Raw genomic sequence first — 22,034 nt, 5'->3', positions numbered from 1 at the left:
TGTCACCCTCACGTTCATCACCACTGTCTAATCGACCAACATACTGCGTGCGCGTACACGTGCGTCCGCTGTGCGCGCCGCCGTTCCTGCGGAATTCAGGAGGCTGTGGTCCGACTCCGAAAGACTCTCACCTAGAAAATAATGAACAACAAATTTGACGCGTGAGTAATCAAAAGTTTCTGTGGAATATCTGCCAGGGAGTGGACCCCCTGTCGTGGCTGCAAGTTCACGGTGTAGCGTAACCATAATGAAGGCGCTTGCGTGTAAAAAAGAGAGGTGTGTCAGCTTTATTGCATGGTCCTGAATGCTCTGTGCAACACATAACGTTGGTCTTACACCCATATGAGAGCAATGTCCACACATAGGTGCATTTCCAACGAAGGGAAATAACAAAAGACATTACCAAGTATTTCATAGTAGAGGATATGCTGTGTTGTTAGCTGTAGCTTAGCCTAGCGGAAGGCTGACAGGGCCTTTTATCCTCGGTGTGGTAGTTGTTCAGAGGCGGGGGAATGTGCGCACTTTGTCGGTACAAACTAGACTCCCATGGCGCTAAAGTACATGCAGATAGTTAACAGTGTGTTGTAGTATATTCACGGTGAGAGTGGTTGAAGTGCAGATGTGTACGTGTACATCTTAAAAAGTCTACATATTTGGAGTTTATAGGTAAAAACCTCTCAGTTGAAAGTTCATTAGGTGTAACGTTACCTAGCTAATGCAGGATATCTTCATAACGTTGACTCAACACCTCTCTAAAACAATTAAAACTAAAAATGCACTTTCTCTATGTTTTTAACAGCATTCATTTTAGCAATGTAATAGTCCCCTTAATTTTAATGAACTCAGTGCAAGACAGAGCCATTTTTATTTTGCTTTCTGTTTCCAGTCTGAAAGATGATGACAGTGGAGACCACGACCAGGACCAAGGCTCACCGAAAGACAGTGAGAAGGAAAAAGCTGAAGACGAGGACAAGGAACAGAACATCTCCAAGAAAAAGGTATGCCTCTTTAAAAAGAAAAGAAAAAAGACTTGTGTCTGTGTTTGCAGCTTCAAAGTTAATTGTAAAGCTTATTCACTTTCTTGTTTTTTTTTTTGCAGATGGTGGTGCCAGGTGCAGGAGAGCACCCTCTTCAATACAACTACACCTTTTGGTACTCCAGACGCACCCCAGGGAGACCAGCCAGTACTCAGAGCTACGAGCAGAACATTAAACAGATTGGTAGCTTTGCCTCGGTAAATCACTTCTTATGACCTATTTAGATGGGGCATACAGTAGATAGGAACTGGACACTCTATTGCTTTTTTAAAGGTTTATCTAAAGTTCAGCATTCACTGTGTTACAGATAAGACATGTCACGGAGCATTAAGCAGACATGTTTTTCTTTTAATTAGCATGAATTAACATTGAACAATCAAACACAGAACATTTATCATAATCAACATATTGCACCACCTATGTTAAATGTTAAATAAAGTAATACAAAAAATGACTGAAAAATCCTCTGAAAATAGGACATTTCGCTGTGTGATAAGGAACATTCTAGCATTTATGTTATGAAAAAAACGTAAATATAATGATAAAAAGTTGTCACACCACACATTTAGCTAAATATTGCACATTCGATTAATCTTGATCTTCAAGATTAGCTATTTGCGTTCTTTCAAATCTCATTTTAATGTTTTACGTTTCCTGTCCTTCCCAAGGTGGAGCAGTTCTGGCGTTTCTACAGTCACATGATCCGGCCAGGCGACCTGACGGGCCATAGTGACTTCCACCTCTTCAAGGAGGGTATTAAACCCATGTGGGAGGTAGGTGCTCTGAGATATTGTACACTATAGAATGCATTTATTTATTTATAAGCAGCAAAGCTGCAAGGACCTTTATTGTTTTTGCCTGTCTTCTTCTTTTTCATCTTTTTCTTCCTAAGAAATTCATGCTCCCATGCACGAAAACTCACCAAACTCTGCACATAAGTCCAGTTCTATGCCCGACTCAATCAGTGCGATTTGTGTGCTAATTATCCTGATGGTGGCGCTACAACAGCTATCTTAATTTCAAAAAATTCATAACAAATCAACCACGCTACAACATCACAACTTCACTTCCATCACTCTACTTTTTGCAAAAAACGCAAAACTTCTTAAACCCTTTAACTCCCACAGTTTGGTTTCAATTGACACCAGATTTGGGGAACTTCTTCCGCAGACTGCCCTCCACAATCTTCAGTTTTTTGATTTATGAAAATCCTTGATCTTCATAGGAATAAATCACAACATTTGAAGATCATTGTAGGTGTGGTGTGCACAATTTCAGAAGTTTATCTCAAAATCTATCCATCTCGTCTACGCATTGCAGTTAAACGCAAAATAGAGCATCTTTAAACATCCGTTTGGCATTCGTTGATCTTTGTGAAAATAAATCACAGTCATCTCTATGTTGTCTTAACCAAGTACACAAATTCTCAGAATTTTCTAATGAGAAAATAATTTTTGTACAGCAGTTTAAAATTCAGCGTTTTCGCGCAAGCCTGCTCCTCGTCTACTAGATAATGGCTCCCCGAGATTAGAACCTGCCTACTGTGTCAACAGTCCAGAGTTCAAGCACCTGGTGTTGCAAGATGATCATACATTTATGATACATATGTCGTTTTTAGGATGATGCCAATAAGATGGGAGGGAAGTGGATCATCCGTCTGAGGAAAGGCCTGGCGTCTCGGTGCTGGGAGAACCTGATCCTGGCCATGCTCGGGGAGCAGTTCATGGTTGGAGAGGAGATCTGCGGGGCTGTGGTGTCCGTACGCTTCCAGGTAAAAAAGCAACACACACACACACACCTACCTGTTGTGCCAAGTCACTGCCTCCTTCAGTACACTCAGACATGCCTTCTCTGCTTTTGTTCTCCAGGAGGACATCATCTCCATCTGGAACAAAACGGCTAGCGACCAGGCCACCACAGCCCGCATCAGGGACACCCTGCGCAGAGTCCTCAACCTGCCTCCCAACACCATCATGGAGTACAAGACTCACACAGACAGCATTAAGTATGTATGTCTCTTCGTTTTGTTATTTTCTCTCTCTCTCTATCCCTCTCACACACACATAAATGTGTGCATGCTCACTAACGTTTCTCACAACTTACACAGATAGACGTTTGGTAATTCATATTTTGAATTACAATAATTCGCTTCTCAAGTGTGAAGATTTGCAGCTTCTAATTTGAATTGTTGGATGTAGATGAAACAGCAGTTTGTAGATGTCACTTTGGGCTCTGGGAACTAATGATTTTCAACATATTGTGACATTTTATAGAATAAAAATTCAAGTTATAACATTATAATCGATAATAAAGTGAAATGTTTTCTGCAGGGCTACTGGTATTACTCCATTACTTTTCTTTGGCACTCATGATTTACTAATGAAATCCTTTAATTAAAACATTCATAGCTATAAAATTAAAAAAGACACCGGATATTTACATTTTTGTTTGTTAGTGTGTCTGTTAAAAGAAGTACTCCATCATGTTTCATATGCTTTTGGAGTGAATTGATGCAGTTGGGATTCTCCCATTTGGAAAAAGGCTCAAATATCCAGACGCTTTGTTTATTTTGAATGATGATGTGCTGCATCCTTTGTTAACAGAGCATGGGAAGACTTCCATGGACTGGTGAATCCTAGTGGCGGACGTTAGCCCCTCACAGACGACCTCTGCAGGAGTAAGTACTGCTGCTACATTAGTTTGAAGTGAGCAAAATAGTCAGTCTCCGATGTACTTTGTGTCATGCCAACGTGTGTCTCTTTTTGTGGTGTGTAGGTGTGCGAATATGTGATGTGCTGGGGGATGACGAGTCTAGAGAAGAATTCCTCCATGTGGATTGGCACTGTGTAAGACGAAGACAGAGCAAAAAGTCAGGATCAGAGGCAAGAAGACCAATTGCGTCTTTGCGTCAAATTGGAAATGAACCGAAAAGCCTGTCAACAGAACACTGAACCAAGCCGAAGAAAGAAAAAATGCGTTATTTTTAATCAACCAGAGAAGAAAGAAAGAGCCTCCTATTGTATTTTTTATTTTTAATCATGCGAGTTATGACATCTGTTAACTTGGCACCAGAGCAAGGCCATGTGACTAGTGTTTGCTGATCTGGCCGTTAGCTGTTAACAAAGTGTACTTGACAAAATACAACAAAACAAATCTGTTATTTAAACTAGATCAGCTCGTGTTGCTTTGCATAACATCACACATCCTGCTGTTAAAAACGAATCTGTTTTATTGGGACTCAAACTGGGTTGCAGCTAGATGTTATTTTATTACAGTGCTGAATTATAACTATAATTCCTCTGGTCATTTCAAACTAGAACGATAACTATTAATATTGTGTATGATGTATTTGTAAATACAGTCTACTTAAAAAGATCACTTAAGTGAATCAGGAATGATTCTCTATCTGGGAGCTGGAGGTTGGATCCCAAAGGATGAGGACCATCCTGTGCTGGGCAGGTTGTAGAACCGGCATCGTAATAATGGACTGAATCACTGTGCCTGGCCTCGAGCCCAACCCCAAAACCAGTTTTTCCTGTTTTGTCTTTATCCCACCTTTTAAAGAATCCAAGGGATGGGCTCTGCTTTAATGTCCTCAAAGGAGTATAGGAGTCCTGAAACACTGACCTTCACTCCCTTTTCCATTTTGTAGAAAAAGAAACAAATGAATCTGGGCCCAGGGTCAGGGTCTGTTACCGTTTTTTTTTTAATCAATTCCTCGGGAGCATTTTTGGGAACCATGTCAAGAAAGCACCTATAGTGTAATGCTACCCGTAATTGGTGGTGCGATGATGGGTACAGGTGTGTGTGTGTGTGTGTGTGTGTGTGTGTGTGTGTGTGTGTGTCAAACACTGCTGGATGTACACCTGATGAATTATAGCAATAAATGTCAAATATGCAGCTGCTGCTAAAGCTTGTACAGTGTCATTAGCCGTCTCTTGGACTACGAAGTGACTCGGCTGGTGTTCCTCATTAGTCGCAGCCCACTTCCAACGTCTTGATTGATCCTTTTCATTAGTCAGCTCATTTCAAAGAACATGTAATTCTGTAGAGGAAATGGTAAGAAAAAGAAAAAAAGGTGAGCTGGTCAGTGAGGGATTTCTTTGTGTTTTGCTTTGGTAACACTGCAGTAAGGTACACAAAAAAGGGGAGTTACTGTAAAGGGTAACGAATGATTAGTTACCCTTTTTTGGAAGGGTAGTTACTTTTTCAGATAGGTAGATACTCCTTTTCAAAAGGGTACTTACCCTTTTTCAGAAAGGTAGTTATTGTTTTTCTGAAGGGTAGTTATTGTTTTTCAGAAGGGTAACACAAAATGATTTACCCTTTTTCAGAAGGGTAGTTACCCTTTTTCAGAAGGGTAACGCATGATTAGTTACCCTTTTTCAGAAGGGTAGTTACCCTTTTTCAGAAAGGTAACGCATGATTAGTTACCCTTTTTCAGAAGGGTAGTTACCCATTTTCAGAAGGGTAACACGTGATTAGTTACCCTTTTGAAAAAGGGTAACTAATCATTCGTTACTCTTTCAAAAACAGCTACTACCCTTCTTTGTGTACCTTATTGTAAAGTGTTACCAACCTTTATTTCACAGCAAACACATTAAAGAACAAGGAATGCTGAGTTTCCTGCTGCAGTCCCAGTAAACCATGACCGTAGCATGCACAACACCTGGACCCTGAAACTGAAGCAGCTAAATGATGTAAAACAATGTTAACCTCTGCTGTACCTTCTGTGAAAAAGGCCTAATTTAACACAACAAAACAGTATCTTCCTGCAAGAGTTCTAATAGAACTTCATATACTTACCAACAAGAAAGTGGCCGCCAGCAGCAGCAGTTTATTGCGCGATTCCATATTCCGCGGCACTGGACAAGTAATGAAAAGTCCAAATAAAATGTTAAAATATAATACAACAGTGGTTCATGGGTGGGGGGGTTTAACTTGTAAACACAGGTGTAAGTCACTTATTTTCATTTGCACTACAAAAAAGATAAGTGAGAAGTAACACATCATATTCTTATGTCAATCCAATTCTTATTGACTTTATTTTGTACTCCAAAGGGGGGCGTGACAGGAGAGGTTTGGGAACCACTTCAGGAGGAATTGGAAATCTTATATTTTATTTATTTTTAGACACAACTCACCCTCCAAGCCAAAGTATTCATGGTCCATGTTATGTTCGTCATTGAAGCCAGGCCATTTCTTCCATATCGTTCCAATCTTCTCGCCAATGTTAGAGACAATCTGGCGTGTGATTGAAAGCAAAATCTAGTAAATGAAATACACTTGTATGTTTCATTTTGGGTTGATTAAATGTTCTACCTGGAGCTGCTGGTTGGACAAGCAGCGGTATGGACAGCAGGAGCCCTGGATCCGGAAGGTCAAGGCTCCTTCTGAATCACACACTTCCAGGAGAGGGGTGAACATGCTCCACCTGAAAAAAGCCAAAACGCAACTTTACACATTTCCTTACATAATTGTGCAATAAGCAACCTGGCAGATACACTGGCCAGTACTTCACACATTGGCGCAGCCCAGCCTTGATGCTTGGTTGATCCCATTTTCAGCTGTCATGATTCTGCAGCACCAAAACCCTTGTTTGCGTGGTGACGGAAGAGTTCAAACTGGGGCATTCTTTATTCGTGCACAATTGAGAGAATACAGTATTTATACCAAGTAGATCTCTGGTCACCGAAACCTCTGCCAGGTCAGTCTTAATTGGGGACAACTTCATCGAGCGTTGCTCCTGGAAAACTCTAAATTCGACACACAAAGGCACCCACCCCAGCTAACCCTGGAGTCAGATTCAGGCCAGAGGAAGAAGGAGGTATTTTGGGTTGACTACAGGAGACTGGGTGCCACCATTTTTCCCATTAGCCAACATTCACATTAGGAGGGATGTGGCATTCCTTCCCTCCCATGTAGCCCAGCGCAGCTCTGTCTGTGTGTCTCAGTCCAAGCAGCTGTTTTGTGCATTAAGTCTCCCAGGATTAGACTACGCCCCAGCTGGGCGGAACAATAAAAGCTCTCAGTGCTATTTAGAGACCGGCCTGAGTCTCTACGGTGGCTCAGGCTGGGTGGCCAGAGGCTGGGAGTGACATGGAAAAAGACTCACTTGGCAAGCTGTTCAGTCTGAGAATGTAAAGTATTAAGATTGCTGCTATAGTGTTCTGATAGTGGGGGTTAAAGGGTTCATTCACGCAAATAAATTAAAATATGATACATTAAATTTGAAGTATTTTAACAGCAACATCTCTCAAAACTTAGATTACGTATTTAGTTACTTAATAGTGGGATTTCTGTTGTCTCTTTTTGTAATTTCAGAGAAACTAATCCTTTTAATTAAGGGTTTTGAGTATTAATATGTAAGTTTTAACAACATACTATTTTATGTAGCTTTGGACGACACACTATAATATCAGTTTTTATTTCATTTTTCATGACATACTACACTATGACTTTAGATATGACTTTTTATGACATGCTTTACTCTGACTTTTAATGACTGTCATGACATACTAGAACTTGTTTATGTCATTTTTTATGACTTTATGACATACTATACCACAACTTTTATGACGTTTTGCTACATGCTATACTATGATTTTTTATGACTGTTATGACATAGTATACTATGACTTTTTATGACTAGTATGACATACTATAGTATGACTTTTTTATGACCTTTTATGACAATAGTATGGCTTTTAATTAATATTTAATAACATACTATGCCATGATTTTTTATGACTGTTATGACGTACTATAGTATGACCTTTTAGGACTTTTTATGACTGTTATGACATACTATAGTATGACCTTTTAGGACTTTTTATGACTGTTATGACGTACTATAGTATGACCTTTTAGGACTTTTTATGACTGTTATGACATACTATAGTATGACCTTTTATGACTGTTATGACATACTATAATATGACTTTTTGTGACTTTTTATGACCAACTGTTCTTTTCACCACTGTTACAGTCCAGGTTCAGATTCAGACTGCCGTACCTCTGACACACGGTGCCAACCAGATGTTTTTGAGGTGTGTAGGCCCTGATCTCCATCAGGCAGCAGCCGAGGCAGCAGGCGTCCACCCTAAGGGGCCTTTCAAAATAAAAGACCTGCCGGCCCTGACAGTCGAAGCCCTGCAAAGAACACGCCCGGGCTGGACCGCAACACTGTAGGCACACACAAGAACTCTCTGACAGGGGGGGGGGAGATCAAGAAAAAAAAAAACATTTTAACTTACTCTTTCTATGAAATGCAGATACATGTTCTAAGTTAGAGACCAGTACCTTCCATGGCCACAAATAACTGGGACCTGTTTCCTGTGGTGATGCTGTAAATCCTCCTGGGAACACACTGTGGACCTACAGAAGATAAGCGGTATTGTTTTTCAAACAGACACTTATTGTTTTTTACACACAAATACACACAATAATCCCTCCTACTCGCCTTGCAGCTCTGGTCTGGCAGTGATATGTATCTGACTGACTGTTTCCAGCACCGACATGAAGTGGGATCCTGCTGCACCTCCAGGCCGCTGCTCCTCCATCCCCAGTCTGCTCACTTTTCCTGGTGACTGCGTGTAGTAGTTCTCCATCTTCCTCCCAGGAGCCAGACCTGACACCTGCTCACCAGAGTCTGGAAAGTGGCGTTTGGGTCCAGGTGAGTGACCGTCGCACTCACATGAGGGCCCACAGCGGTTCTGGAAAGCTCCGAAGATCATCTGGATGTGCTTCTCTCGTTCCAGTCCACCATAGGGAAGAGGCTGATTGGTCACCGCTGACATGGTTTCAAACTAAAGATACACGTGGAGTTAGCAATTTCATAACAATGATAAACAGTCGGACTGACTCTCCTGTCCTAAGCTATATTCTTTTTGGACATCCTTTTTGACACCCACTCTGTAGTCCTTAATGTCCCTATGTCCCCATGCCCCATGATTGGTACATTTGGTGTGTCTCCTATTGTAGGAAGATTTATGATTCTGAGCCAACGGTAGTCCCCTTGACCCAATTTTCCATTTGATTTTAAAATTTTTAATTTTAATTTTAATTTTAATTTTAATTTTAATTTTAATTTTAATTTTAATTTTAATTTTAATTTTTTTTCTTCATTTCTTTATTTTTCATTTTACTTTACTTTATTTTATTTTATTTTTATTTTCTTTATTTTCTTTATTTTTTTTGTTTTCATTTTTCATTTTATTTTTTGTATTTTTTATCGGTGGGAAAGTATGTTTTTTTTGTTCTTTTAAAAAAAAAGAAAAAAAAAATTCTAACCTGCTACCCATTGTTATTCCCAATACAGCCTGTAATAATGTGCGAGGTTTGACCAATAAATATGCTTTCGGAAAAAAAGAAAAATAGAAATCATGTGCAACAGGTGTGTGTGTGACCTGGGTCAAACGTCACTTTACAGATGTTATTGTTAGGCACCAGAATGGTGCGACACAATAAACCAGGATGTTGTCAGTTACATACAAATATATTGTAAATTGGCAGTATTTGAATTGACAAGGAGTGTAATAACTTCCAGTCCAGGCATTGTGTGTTTTTCTAAATATTACATTTGCAGAATAAAGTAGATCTAGTCTTACATGCTATGACAACAACAAGAAATGTATTTACTTTGAACAGCAGTTCCATATTTTGTGTCAACACTGTAAAGGGATTGCTTTAATCTCATTGCACAGGTACTTGTGTATAATGACAATAAAGGCATTCTATTCTATTCTATTAAAAGAAAATCATTAATTAAAGGTCCATTAATGATCCATGCAATTGTAGTTTTGACACTAAAGTATAAAATAAAATAAAAACTAAATGGAAAATGGTTGTCTTTGTTTAAAATGAAGGCTTACAATTCAAAACAATTGATATTTAATTGAACTCTTGATTTTACCAGGAACACAAGAAGAAAAACAACTCCCCCCCCCATGACTTAAGGTCCCTAACAGCCATCTGCAGGTTTAGACAGATCTATGGGACCGATATAAACAGCAGACCCTTTAAAAAAAATCAAAGTCATCCCAGCCGCCAGCCTCAGCCTCCTTCTTATTCACGTCACACACACACTCAGCTTACACAGTTTGGTCTCATTCTGCAGCTGCATGCACAACAAAGTACCAAATACCCCATCTTCGTGTACTGCATATAGACAGTGGTTGGTAAAAAAGTACAACAGGTGACCACACGGTTTACATAACCCTCGCAGAAGACAGAAAATGGCACAATAGAGCATTCGAAGTATCTTGCTTACCATCTGTGGTCAACCGGACTCTGGAGGATTACTTTGATAATCTAAGTGTCCATGAGGCATCATGATGATGGGGTGATCTTCCTCACCCCCTCTGTGTGTTTGTGTGAATATTCACATAGTTATGTTTGACTTTGTGAGTATGTGGGTGTGTCTTTTGTCCCCTGTGTCTCACCCCCCTGACTCTGTTTCCATCCCAACAAGCCGGATCTACCTTTTGTTGGACTAGAAAGGCACCACTCAGCCATGTAATTGAAATCCTGCTTCCAGAGGTGGGGGGGGGGCTGGGCTGTGGTTCTGAGTTTCGTGGGTAACCTGGGAAGGGACACTGTTTTCTATGTGCCTCAAAAAAGTGTCAAAGACTGGATTTAGACATTTCTGAGAGTCATCATAAGATTACAGTTGTATATTTATTGATAAAAGCATTCATTTGGCACATTTGTCTGTTGTTCACTGTTACACGTCGGATCAACAAATTTCTCATGTAGTTTATCATGATGGCCTTGAATTTAATCAAAATCAACAGAAATGAGAAGTCACTTAATGTTAACCGTCCTGTTGTCCTCGGGTCAAATTTGACCCCTTTAAAAAATGTCTATATCTGAAATATGGTTTTTTTTTTAACCACATTACAAAAAAAATGGATTGCAAATCCAATTGATCACTTTCATTCCTGACTAAACTCATCTGTATGTTACTCTGATCTTAACTATTAGTCAAAATAATTCATAATATCTGCTTTTGTAACTCAAATATTAGGTATAATTCTAAATAAATGAGAGTTATTGAACATGAATTCCAAAAAGTAGTAAAACTGCTAAGGTGGTGTTAGTGAAAACTTTAAAAAAAGTCTGAAAAAGCGCCCAAAATTTCAACTTTTGTTCCGTTTTTTACCCGGGAGGACAACACAGAGGTTAAAAAACTGAGCTGGGAACAGGAACATACCCTTGCATTTCTTAAAATATCATCAACCTCCATATTAGTCCCAGCTGATACCAGCTGTATGCATCACCATGGATCAACATCTGTGCAGTGGATCCTTTATTACCACGAACAAGCCTGTTTGAGCGACCTCTGTCCACAGATCCCAGATCTTCTGGGACAGACGCCGTCAGAGTCCCACTTCGATTAAAGTAAAGCGATCTGGAGATTTTCTCCCGGTTCACCCCAGGTAGTTTGCTCCTGTCCCACTTTCAGTAAGATCCGTGAGGTTGTTCATTCGAGGAAGATACTTCTTCGGATCCCCGAGGAAAGGCTCGGAGGGAGGCTGGTTGAAATGGCCCATCAGGAAGATGCCGATCGTACCGATAAAAAACACAGACACCATGACGATGAAGCAGGCCCTGTCGATCACCCGGGCCACCAGAAACCACTCTTCATTCTCCTGGGGGTGGAAGAAAGACTGGAGATTATCCCCGTTAGGATTTTAACCCTGTGGAATATAAAAATATAAATCTTACATTCTGGAAGTTGTTCTGTTGCCTTGCAGTCTCAGCTATGTGGTTGCAGGAGGCCACACACTGCTTCAGCTGGGGAGAGGCCTGGGCCAGGCTGGCACTGACCTGCTCAGCTGTACCCCCCTGGAGCCCATCATCTGTGTAGAAAACACACCAGATACTCATGATGTGGGAAATGTCCAGAAACACCATGTTGTGACAGGATGAGACAACGGGAAATATTAGACAACGTCTGGTCATTCCTAGGTTTACAGGCCAGGGGAGGAGAACGTTGAGCCAGACTAGTACCACACCTGTTCATGTGGGATCATGTGTGTTTGTTTGGGTCCCTCTAGGGCAGGGGTTCCCAAAACTTTCAGCCCACAACCCCCAAAGTAACGGTGCAAGTGACTTGCGACCCCCCCACTGTAAACGTATTTAGTCATTGCGCGCGACCGCGCACGCACCATGGGCGTATCCAAACACGAGCATATTGACAACACAAAATAACACACAAACTAACACAACAGTTTTATCTTGTGTTCAAATCGTGGCTAACATACGCTGTTTCTAATCGTTTTTAAAATCTTATTTTATTTCTGAAAATCAACTTGCGACCCCACCTCTCTGGCTCGTGACCCCCCTGTGGGTCCCGACCCCCACTTTGGGAATCACTGCTCTAGGGTACGAGGGACCGTCTCCTTTTGGAGGTCGGTGGAAACAGGGTAAAGAGACCTGACGCATACACACAGCATACTTCCCAGAGAGAGAGAGACACTCAACTAGGTTTTATGTGAGCATCTTTCGTTTTGGGGTCATATCTTGACAGTTCGAGACCCTCAGAGTTAGGACAGCGCTACACTGTAACTGTACCTAATTTCTCGTTGATCAAGATTCCATTACATGCTTTTGTGTAAGCGGGGTGTCTGTAGGGAGTTGGGTGGGGAACCGGAGGGTCGCTGGTTCAAGTCCCCATGCGGACCAAAGTACAGAGTGTGGATTGGTGGCTGGGGAGATGCCACTTCACCTCCTGGGCACTGCCAGGTGCTCTTGAGCAAGGCACCGTACCCCCCCCCCCCCCCCCCCCCCCCCCCCCCCCCCCCCCCCCCCCCCCCCCCCAACCACTCAGGGTGCTGTTCCAGCTGGGAGCTCATTCACTCTGTTATCTCTCCATTTGTGCATGAATAGGTCCTGAGCGTGTGTGTGTATTTCAGCCCTTTTTTGCAGTGATACTTACCAAGTGTACACAGAGTGTAAATTGTAATATCCCCCCTGGGGATCAATAAATAGTATAAATTATTATGAATAGAAGTCTCCCGATCCATCATGTGTCCACAAGTCAAGCTGCCCCTGAGTTTTTCTATTAAACCCGTTTGTGTTGCACTTCGACATGCAAACTCATCCAAACACTTACGTAGCTTCTCTAACACTGATTTGATCAGTCCGTTTCTTTCTTTGAGTCTGGCGAACATGAGTTCAGATCGAGCTGTCCTCGTGGAATATTCCTCTGCCTTGGTGATGAGCGTCATGGAGCTGCGGCGTCGGCGGGGGACCAGGAGCAAGCCGTTCCTTTCTGTAGCCCTAGTTTCCCCGTTTCCAGTTTCAGAAGCTCTGACACCGTTCGGTATCCAGGGTCGCATCTGCATCCTCAGCAGCCGAGGTAGGATGTTTAAGAGAATCTGAAGAGGACACAGGGTCAAAGGGTAAGACCTGTGTTCCAGTTAGACCATGTTCATTCAGTGGCTTCTCAATGGAAATTACATTTACAAAGCAGTTTGGTCTGGACACACTCTCACCTTTCGGACTTTGTCGGTCATTATGTGAGTGTTTGGGGTTCTCAGGGAAACGTTGAGGACTATCACACAGTTCATCACCACCATGGTGGTCACTGACATCACAAACATCAAATACCTGCAGGCAAAAGTTCGTTAGCCACATCTTTATCTCTCTTCAGATCAGCTGAGCTCTAAGAGTGATCGCACAAACTTACTTTCCGATCAGAGGCACCGCCCTCGAAGTCTCTGGAACCTTTTTAGCGATGAGGAAGAGGAACACAGTCTGGCCCAGAAGAGTGGCGACAGACATGGTGCACTTCTGTCCACCCGCTGCAAACCAATAATAAATCAGGGTTTGTGTTGATGAAGAACATGTTTTCATGACTTACTGTAACCCAGTGGGGCCAGACCTCTGTCTTGGAGGTCTGGAGAAAATCACGATGCTGAGATCTGAGGTTTCTCCTAACAACAATTGATGTCCCTTTTCTGGTATCTTTTGTCCAGACTTGGACAAAGTTGATGTGACAGAGGTCTAAGATTGTACAGTAGATAAACAAAGTGAGAAAAAAAAGACCTTTGGCAGGTAAGAAGTAGACGAGGAGTCCGAGGGAGGAGAAGAGCACACATGGAGCGATGATGTTGATGACGTAGAAGAGGGGCTTTCTCTGGATGATGAGGAAGAAGACCACCTCCTGGTACTCCAGCTCATCCTTGGTGTACTGAGTGTTGATCACCGTCTTAGCCGGCCTGTGTTTGATGGCCCACTCTCCATTTTCTTACAACATAAACCAAATTTGATTGACATTTTGCTACATTAAGATAATCGTTGTGTTGTTTTGAACAGTTGTTCAAAATCTATACCTGTAAAGGCCTCCGGGTCAATGTCCACCCACTCTAGCGTGTGGTTGTCCTCCTCTTTGAGGACCAGTTTGATCTCGTTGGCGCTGTAAGTCTGCGAGCTGGACACAGGGAGACGACATAATGTCATGACAACAAACAAAGCCATAGACTTTGGACGCTTGGCACAGCATTGCTGAGTCCTTGAAATCAATGCTGTAGTCTTTTCTTTTGTTTGGGTGTGTGACTGGTCCCTTGTCTTGTGTCTGTCTGTGTGTGTGTCTGTTTGTGTGTGTCTATGTTGTTTTGTCTCCCTCCCTCCCTTCCTGTGTTTCCTCTCTCTGTGTTTTTGTTGCCCTGGGATCTGTTCTTATGTCCCAGTTTGTTGTTTGTAACTGTCTGTGAATCTGTTGTTTTCTGATATTATGCTTGTATACTGTATACAAAATTTAAAATTTAAACTTTCATCACAAAAAAAAACAACACAACCATCTAATCCCTTTTACAAATAAGCGTAACAAATTAAAATGTTACCCCTGATTGATTTTATCACTTTTTATGACTACTATGATTCATTTTGACATACTACAGTGTACTATGACTTTTTTATCACTTCATTGGACATAGTGCAGTATACAATGACTTTTTTGGACACACTATACTAGGACATTTTTATACTTCTTTTTCAACATACTATACTGCGACTTTTTTGACATACTGCAGTATCCTATGACATTTTATGACTTTTTCCGACATACTACACTATGACTTTTTAAACATACTTTACTATAACCTTTTTCGACCTACTATACTTTTATTTTTTATAACTTTTTTCAACATACTATTCTGTGTCTTTTAATCCCGTGACTTCTTTAAACCTATTTTGACTCTTGACTTTTTCACTATATTTATCTGTCTCCAACATTAAGGCCATGTCCGTAGCTCAGTCTGTTAGAATACTGTGTGGGGGGGGGTGTTTGAGGTTGGGAGTGGGATTCCTTATTGTTTTTTAAGTGAGAGGTCCAGAGAAAATGACCACTCTACTGTAGCTTTTTATTACGTGTATCAACATAATATACTATGTCTTGTCACTACCTTTTTCAACATACCATAATTTTTCCATGACTTTTTTTGCCAAAATACTATGACTTAATGTCTGGATCGGTCTATAAGAAGACTGTTCAGGGTGTCTGAGGTTTTGAGTATGATTCACATCAAATACTTTTCCTTTTCCTATCCTTTTTTATGTCAGATATCCAGAAGAAAGTCACACAATACTGTAGTTTTTCCATACCATATTTCCATACTACATTTCCACACTATGTTTCTATACTTCTTCTATACTTTTTCCACGTACTACACTATGAGTTTTCATTACTTTTTTCAACCTCATATACTATGACTTTTTTGACATACTATACTATGACTTTTCATGACTTTTTTCATCATTCCATAATATCCCTTTTTCCACATACTATACTATGACTTTCACTTATCATGACTTTTTTAATCATACCCGTAATATCACTTTTTCCGTACTATATTTCCATACCTTTTCCACATACTACACTATGACTTTTCATGACTTTTTTCAACCTCATGTACTATGAATTTTTTGACATACTCTACTGTGACTTTTTTTCATCATTCCATAATATCCCTTTTTCCACATACTGTACTATGACGTTTCATGACTTTGTTTCATCATACCATAATATTACTTTTTCAGTCCTTTTTTGGAAGTCTTCTCCAGCTCAGTCTGTTGGGAGACTGGTTGGGTGTCTGAAGTTGTGAGAATGATTCTCACAGAGTGCTAATTATTTCTTGAATCAGCTGTCCATAGCAAAGTCACACTATATCATGACATTTTTTGACGTACTACACTATGATTTTTTTTAACCTAAATTGACTTCTTTTCTAGCTCAGTCTGTTGGACTGGTTGGGGGTGTTTGAGTGTTTGTCTTTTTTTTCCTAACTTTCTTCAACATACTTTACTATGACTTTTTTATAACTTTTTTCAACGTACTATCCTATGACTTTTTATAATTGTTTTTACTATGTCATACTATGACATTTTATGAGGTTTTTCAACATACTATAATATGACTTTTTTTGGACATATAATCTTTTTCAACATACTATACTATGAATTTTCGTGACAATTTTTTTAACATACAATACTATGACTTTTTTTATGACTTTTTGTCAACATACTATAATTAGACTATTAATGACTTTTTCAACATACTATATCAGGTCTTTCTTTGACATACTATACTAGGACTTTTTATAACTTTTTCTGACATACTATACTGTAACATTTTTTGGCATACAGTGTAACATGACTTTTCATGCCTTTTTTCAACATACTATACTATAACTTTTAATGACTTTATTTGACAAAATACTATAGTATGACTTTTTTTGACATAATCGACTCTGTGACTTTCCATTACTTTTTTTGAAATACTAAACTATGACTTTTTTATGACTTTTTTCAACATACTATACTATAACTTTTTTTCACCGTACTAAACAATGTACTATACTACTAGACCTTTTCATTAATTTTTTGGGCCCATAATACTAGCTTACCTTCTTCTTACGTAATTATGGCAACAATCCAGTTTGGCTTTAACATTTTAGTTTTTAACCTTTTCTTCAGGAAATGCCTTTCCTAGTTTAAAAAATTTATTTCATTTAATGAATAACTGAGTTTAACCCTCATGTTGTCCTCGGGTCAAATTTGACCCACTTTCAGTTTTTTTCATCATAAAAAAAAAAATGGGCCTTTGAAATAAACTGAAAATGTCAACATTACAAATGTCAAATAACTTTGGAAAATTTTTTTTTTAAAAAGCACCCGCAACATTGAAAAAGTGACATAAATGTTAGAAAAAGCAATAATGGTGTTGACAAAAAAAATTTTTTTCATAGTTGACGGGAAGACAACGCAAGGGTTAAATGACATTTTACCTGACAAGGTAGTCAAAGTTCAATTTCAAAGCGTTCTCTATACTTTCAGGGTATAGCAGGGGGAAAAGAATGAAACTCCTGTACTAAATCAAATATGTTTTAGCTAAAACCTGTGAAATTTAAAAAAAGTTTTCTTTTTTTCAAATTGCTTGAATCAGCTTCTAAACTCCACCTTGTGTAATTTGTGTTAAACTGTAAATTGTCCTTGTCGGGTTGGTGGTTAAAAAACAAATTCCCAGAAACCACTGAAGACATGACCTCTGTGTTCTCAATAGTACGTTATTGGTTGTGCTAGACAACACATTTGTGAAATACATGGTGAATTGAAGGTGCTTTATAATAGATTTGTAATATAAATAGCAATGTTTACTGCTCCAGTCATCAATCCCAATGACTGGCCAACAGGTGTCGTCTCTACTCACCGGAAGACCATGGTGCAGTTCTGCCAGTCAAATGGAAAGTAGTTGACAGTGATGGCACAGGCACTGCGGTAGATTGCAGGAGGCAGCCAGTACACACAGCCATCAGGAGACACCAGAGCATTGCAATAAAGGGCCACCTCAAAATGTCCGTCCACACTGTCCACAGGTAAGACCAGAGGAAAACACACACAGACACATTGTTTCTTCATTCTACATACTTATACATATATATATATATACTTTTTTCAACATACTATACTATGACTTTTTAGAACTTTTTTTGACATACTATACTATGACATTTGATGAGGTTTTCAACATACTTTAGTATGATTTTTTTACTTACTATACTATGACTATTTTCAACATACTATCCCATGACTTATAAAGTTTATGACATACTATACTATGACTTTTTCATGACTTTACATGACATACTATATTATGACTTTTTATACCTTTTTTTGACATACTATACTATGACTTTTTATAACATTTTTGACATACTATACTATGACTTTTTATAACTTTCTTTGACATACTATACTATGACTTTTTATAACTTTCTTTGACATACTATACTATGACATTTCATGAGGTTTTTCAACATACTGTAGTATGACTTTTTTGACATACTATACTATGACTTCTTCATTACTTTTTTTGACATACTATAATTAGACTTTTGTATGACTTTTTTCTACATACTTTACTCAGATTCTTTTTGACATACTATACTATGACTTTATAACTTTTTGGGAAATACTATACTATGATATTTTAATTACTTTTTCAACATACTACACAAGGTCTTTTTTGACATACTATACCATGACTTTTTCCTGACTTTTTTCAACATACTATAACTTTTTATGACGTTGACAAACGTTTTATGACGTTGACAAACCATACTATGACTTTTTTAACATACTATATATATACTTATGGTACTGTATGTATACACAATAATAAAGCTGCAATTGGTACAGTAAAAACACAAAAATGATTTTCTGGTGGAGTATGAACACTTATGCCTACAGGAAGTGACAAAACAAAAAATTCACTGCAGGCTAAAACTAGTATTAGTGCCTCGCATCCTCCGCCATCCAGTCCAGTTGCAGTTTACATCCATGTCTGTCCAGACACATATGATGCACATGTACCAAAGACTTTTACGGAATCTGATAAGAACTTTCAAATGTATTGTTTGAAAACCTTGAAGCTTCACACACATCGTCACAAGATCTATCCAACCATCACAGTTTCAAGGTGTGCACCCAAAATTGGTGTCACCAATTCAAATAGTAAATATGATCGAAAAAATGTCATCACTTCATCAATGTATCTTATCAGACGTTTGTGTGAGAGGTTGTAATAATAAGTGTATGAATTCTTGTTGTGGCCACAAATGTGTTATGTGAAGTCACAGAGACTTTTAAAATTTGACCACTATAATCTAATCAGTTCCTTATTGAGTCAAAGTGGACGTTTGTGACAAATTTGAAGAAAAAGCCCAGTCGTTCCTAAGATATCACATTTGCGACAGACAGATGGACGGACAACCTGAAAAGATATTGGCTATGGCTTGGGCTCATACTCATTATTGTAATCTACACAGTGCCGTTATGGACATATTGTGGAATAATGCTTCTGTCATGCGGTTTAAGCTCCTTAACTTTAGTCACTGCTTATGATAAGTTGTTTGGTGAAGGTATGAGTGGCTCGTTGGCTGAGACCCAACATGGTGTTGAAATGTGAAGGTTGTTGCACGCACTTGTTCTCCAGTATGATGTCTGGCAGCCAGATGCTCTTGGAGGGGACCCGCATCTGCGAGGTGATGTTCCCATACAGAGCTGATCTGGGTGGCTGGTCCCACCTGAGCCTGTAGTCACACCATTGCTACACACAGACAAACTCTGGGTTTAACATCCTTGCAAAGCGGATCAAAAACAGTCCAGCAGTGTGTGTAAGGTTACCATTTCTATCCAGACGCTTGTTGTCAGAGCCTCCTCCTTTTCATTCTAAAGAGAAATAGTTTGGTAAGCGATGTGGACTATCAGGCCCGAGCAGCCACTGGCGCTAACCAAAGTCACCGGACTGAACGTCACTCACCAGAGAGATGAGGTTGGTAAGCGTCATCTTGATGTCGACCTGAGTGATGTCACCACTGTTTTCCATGGGCCGGACGTTCTTGTTGTAACCCTTCATCAAATCCTTGAACAGTTCCCCTTCAAGGTTGAGTGCTGATACTGCAAGAAAACATGAGAGACTAAAGCTAAAGCTTAGTTTTTGAAGGGACACAACATCAAACATATTAAGTTCAGTTAGTCACGAAAAGCTCTACTCAGTCTGTAAAAAGTTCAACAGGTCAGCAGGATTATCTCAGTTTGGGCTTGAGACATTTACAAAACGCCCACATTAGAGACAGGACGTGGGAAGTTTGAAAGACGTAGGCATTGAGGAGGAGTTCTGATTATTTAAAAAGTCAGGATATCTGCCGCTGCTCCTTCACGTCAAAAGGAACCAGTTGAGGTGGTTTGGGCATCTGGTAATGATGCCTCCTGGGGGCCTCCCTAGGGTGGTGTTCCAGGCAAGTCCAGCTGGGAGGAGGCCTCGGGGAAGACCCAGGACTAGAAGGAGAGATAATGTCTACAACCCGGCCTGGGAACGCCTCGCGACCCCCCAGTCGGAGCTGGTTGATGTGGCTCGGTGAAGGGAACTTTGGGGTCCCCTGCTGGAGCTGCTGCCCCCATGACCCGATACTGGATAAGTGGATTAAGATGGATGGATGGATGGATGGATATCTTAGCTTTTGCTACTTTAATTCTGACCATTATTGTCGAATCTGCCTTTTGTGGGTCCCTTGACCACACTGTATGTACAGTAAGTGCAGCATGTATGGAGTACCCTGCTCAATTTTCTCTCATATAATGTTCACGAGTGGATGATCTTTTTAAATCCAGGTTCCAGTTTGATTTCCAAGGAGACTTTTTGTTGGAATACATCAGGACAGGAATAAAAAGGAACATCCTTTCAGTGTAATTCAATTAAATACTATTAAAACAAGCCAACCCTATACCTGTCTGATTAGCTTTGAGGTACATTTGGCAAACTTAATAACCACAAACAAATGTTGCTTGGTTGGTGTCTAGCATTACATTGTATCCGATGTCACATTAAACACCTGATGGTCTCCTAAAATAAGTGTGAAACCAGAATCAGCACTACAATTTTTGTGTGATTAAGCAGAATGACAAGGCTGTGCACAAGGTACATGGTCCAGCACTACAAATTAAGTCTGATTTCGCAACATTGTACAAATGCCCTGTCAAATAATGCACAGCAATTCAGTAACAATATATATTTACAAGAAATTGATTGTTTCACTCTTTACTGAATCTGTCTCAAAAAATGTAAAGAACAGCGCCATTTGGTGCAATGCAACCTTTAAAGTATTATGAAAATTGTGGCTGTGAGAACGCAAACATGATGTGTAATAGAGAAAGCAATATCTAAACTGTTTGTGAAAGTTAAAATGTATTAAATGTTATTACAGTTGAAAATCTGACAACTGACAAGATATTGTATATGTAAATAAAATAATGTCTCCCAAATGTGGAAGTGGGTGGATCAGCCTACCTGTGGCAGAAATCATAAAAGCCCTCACAAAGAGGGACAAGCAGAGCGGAGTTCCAGAATCCATTAGTGTGGGTTTTGCGTTGTCTAATCGGATACACATGGACAACACTGGATGGAGTTGCCGGCTCTTAAACTGTGTGTGTAGCATGCATGCGTGTGTGTGTTTCCCAGCAAAAGTCAAAGCTGATGGGATGGGTTGTGGTTTAGAGGAATGGATGGGGCTCAGTGGGGGAGTTGATGATTGTTAGGGTTAAATCCAAGAGTTTATTTCCAGTAACTGCATAGCCAGCTGTCACAACAAGCACACACACACACACACACACACACACTGGTAACATGACATGCACATAGTTTGAGCATTGTAGTTAGGGCATGGCTGCCTTCCAGTGTTAAGGCACACCATCAAACTGTATTTTTGTGCACCTGGCTGTTGTCATTCAGACGTCCACATGAACGAAGTAACACTCATGGATTCTGTGACAGCGAATTGAGCACATCAGTGATCTATAAAAAGCTAGATTTTTCCACCTGAAGCCACAACGTGTCTCGACATGAAGAGAGGGAGTCGACAGCAGCAACATTGCGCGTGTCTGCCAGCCAGAAAGTTTAAATAAACCACGCAGTGGCGAACAGGTGATAAGTCT

The 22,034-nt window shown here is 40.0% G+C and overlaps 3 protein-coding genes across 4 annotated transcripts; 1 reads left to right on the top strand and 2 right to left on the bottom strand.

Moving 5' to 3' along the window:
• The first annotated feature begins 24 nt into the window (after positions 1 to 24).
• eif4e2 (eukaryotic translation initiation factor 4E family member 2) lies at positions 25 to 4,697 on the top strand. Of its 2 annotated transcripts, none has more exons than XM_034887976.1 (8): positions 25 to 161; positions 887 to 998; positions 1,100 to 1,234; positions 1,706 to 1,810; positions 2,656 to 2,808; positions 2,906 to 3,042; positions 3,641 to 3,714; positions 3,813 to 4,697. In XM_034887976.1, exons 1-7 carry the CDS (start codon positions 142 to 144, stop codon positions 3,687 to 3,689), a joined length of 711 nt encoding a protein of 236 aa, XP_034743867.1. In that variant the 5' UTR covers positions 25 to 141; the 3' UTR covers positions 3,690 to 3,714; positions 3,813 to 4,697. The 2 variants fall into 2 exon arrangements, with proteins under 2 accessions (XP_034743867.1, XP_034743868.1); XM_034887977.1 differs by having other exon boundaries at positions 2,906 to 3,046.
• Positions 4,698 to 4,965: 268 nt separating this feature from the next.
• On the bottom strand, positions 4,966 to 10,597 carry LOC117954293 (phospholipid scramblase 2). The gene is made up of 8 exons (XM_034887974.1): positions 10,309 to 10,597; positions 8,500 to 8,845; positions 8,340 to 8,414; positions 8,053 to 8,245; positions 6,360 to 6,471; positions 6,182 to 6,281; positions 5,844 to 5,902; positions 4,966 to 5,082 (listed from the first exon to the last, which is right to left on the bottom strand). The coding sequence occupies exons 1-8, from the start codon at positions 10,309 to 10,311 to the stop codon at positions 5,056 to 5,058; spliced, it is 915 nt and encodes a 304-aa protein (XP_034743865.1). The 5' UTR covers positions 10,312 to 10,597; the 3' UTR covers positions 4,966 to 5,055.
• Positions 10,598 to 11,251: 654 nt separating this feature from the next.
• Positions 11,252 to 21,526, bottom strand: chrng (cholinergic receptor, nicotinic, gamma). Its single transcript, XM_034888857.1, has 12 exons — positions 21,391 to 21,526; positions 19,864 to 20,000; positions 19,728 to 19,772; positions 19,526 to 19,650; positions 17,752 to 17,907; positions 14,378 to 14,475; positions 14,091 to 14,291; positions 13,732 to 13,846; positions 13,538 to 13,652; positions 13,156 to 13,420; positions 11,766 to 11,899; positions 11,252 to 11,689 (listed from the first exon to the last, which is right to left on the bottom strand). Exons 1-12 carry the CDS (start codon positions 21,488 to 21,490, stop codon positions 11,468 to 11,470), a joined length of 1,713 nt encoding a protein of 570 aa, XP_034744748.1. The 5' UTR covers positions 21,491 to 21,526; the 3' UTR covers positions 11,252 to 11,467.
• Positions 21,527 to 22,034: the final 508 nt, after the last annotated feature.

Source organism: Etheostoma cragini, chromosome 12, assembly GCF_013103735.1.
Source record: "Etheostoma cragini isolate CJK2018 chromosome 12, CSU_Ecrag_1.0, whole genome shotgun sequence".
Taxonomy (NCBI): Eukaryota; Metazoa; Chordata; class Actinopteri; order Perciformes; family Percidae; genus Etheostoma; species Etheostoma cragini.
The sequence above is the reverse complement of the archived record's forward strand: the minus strand, read 5'-3'. Positions and strand labels throughout refer to the sequence as shown.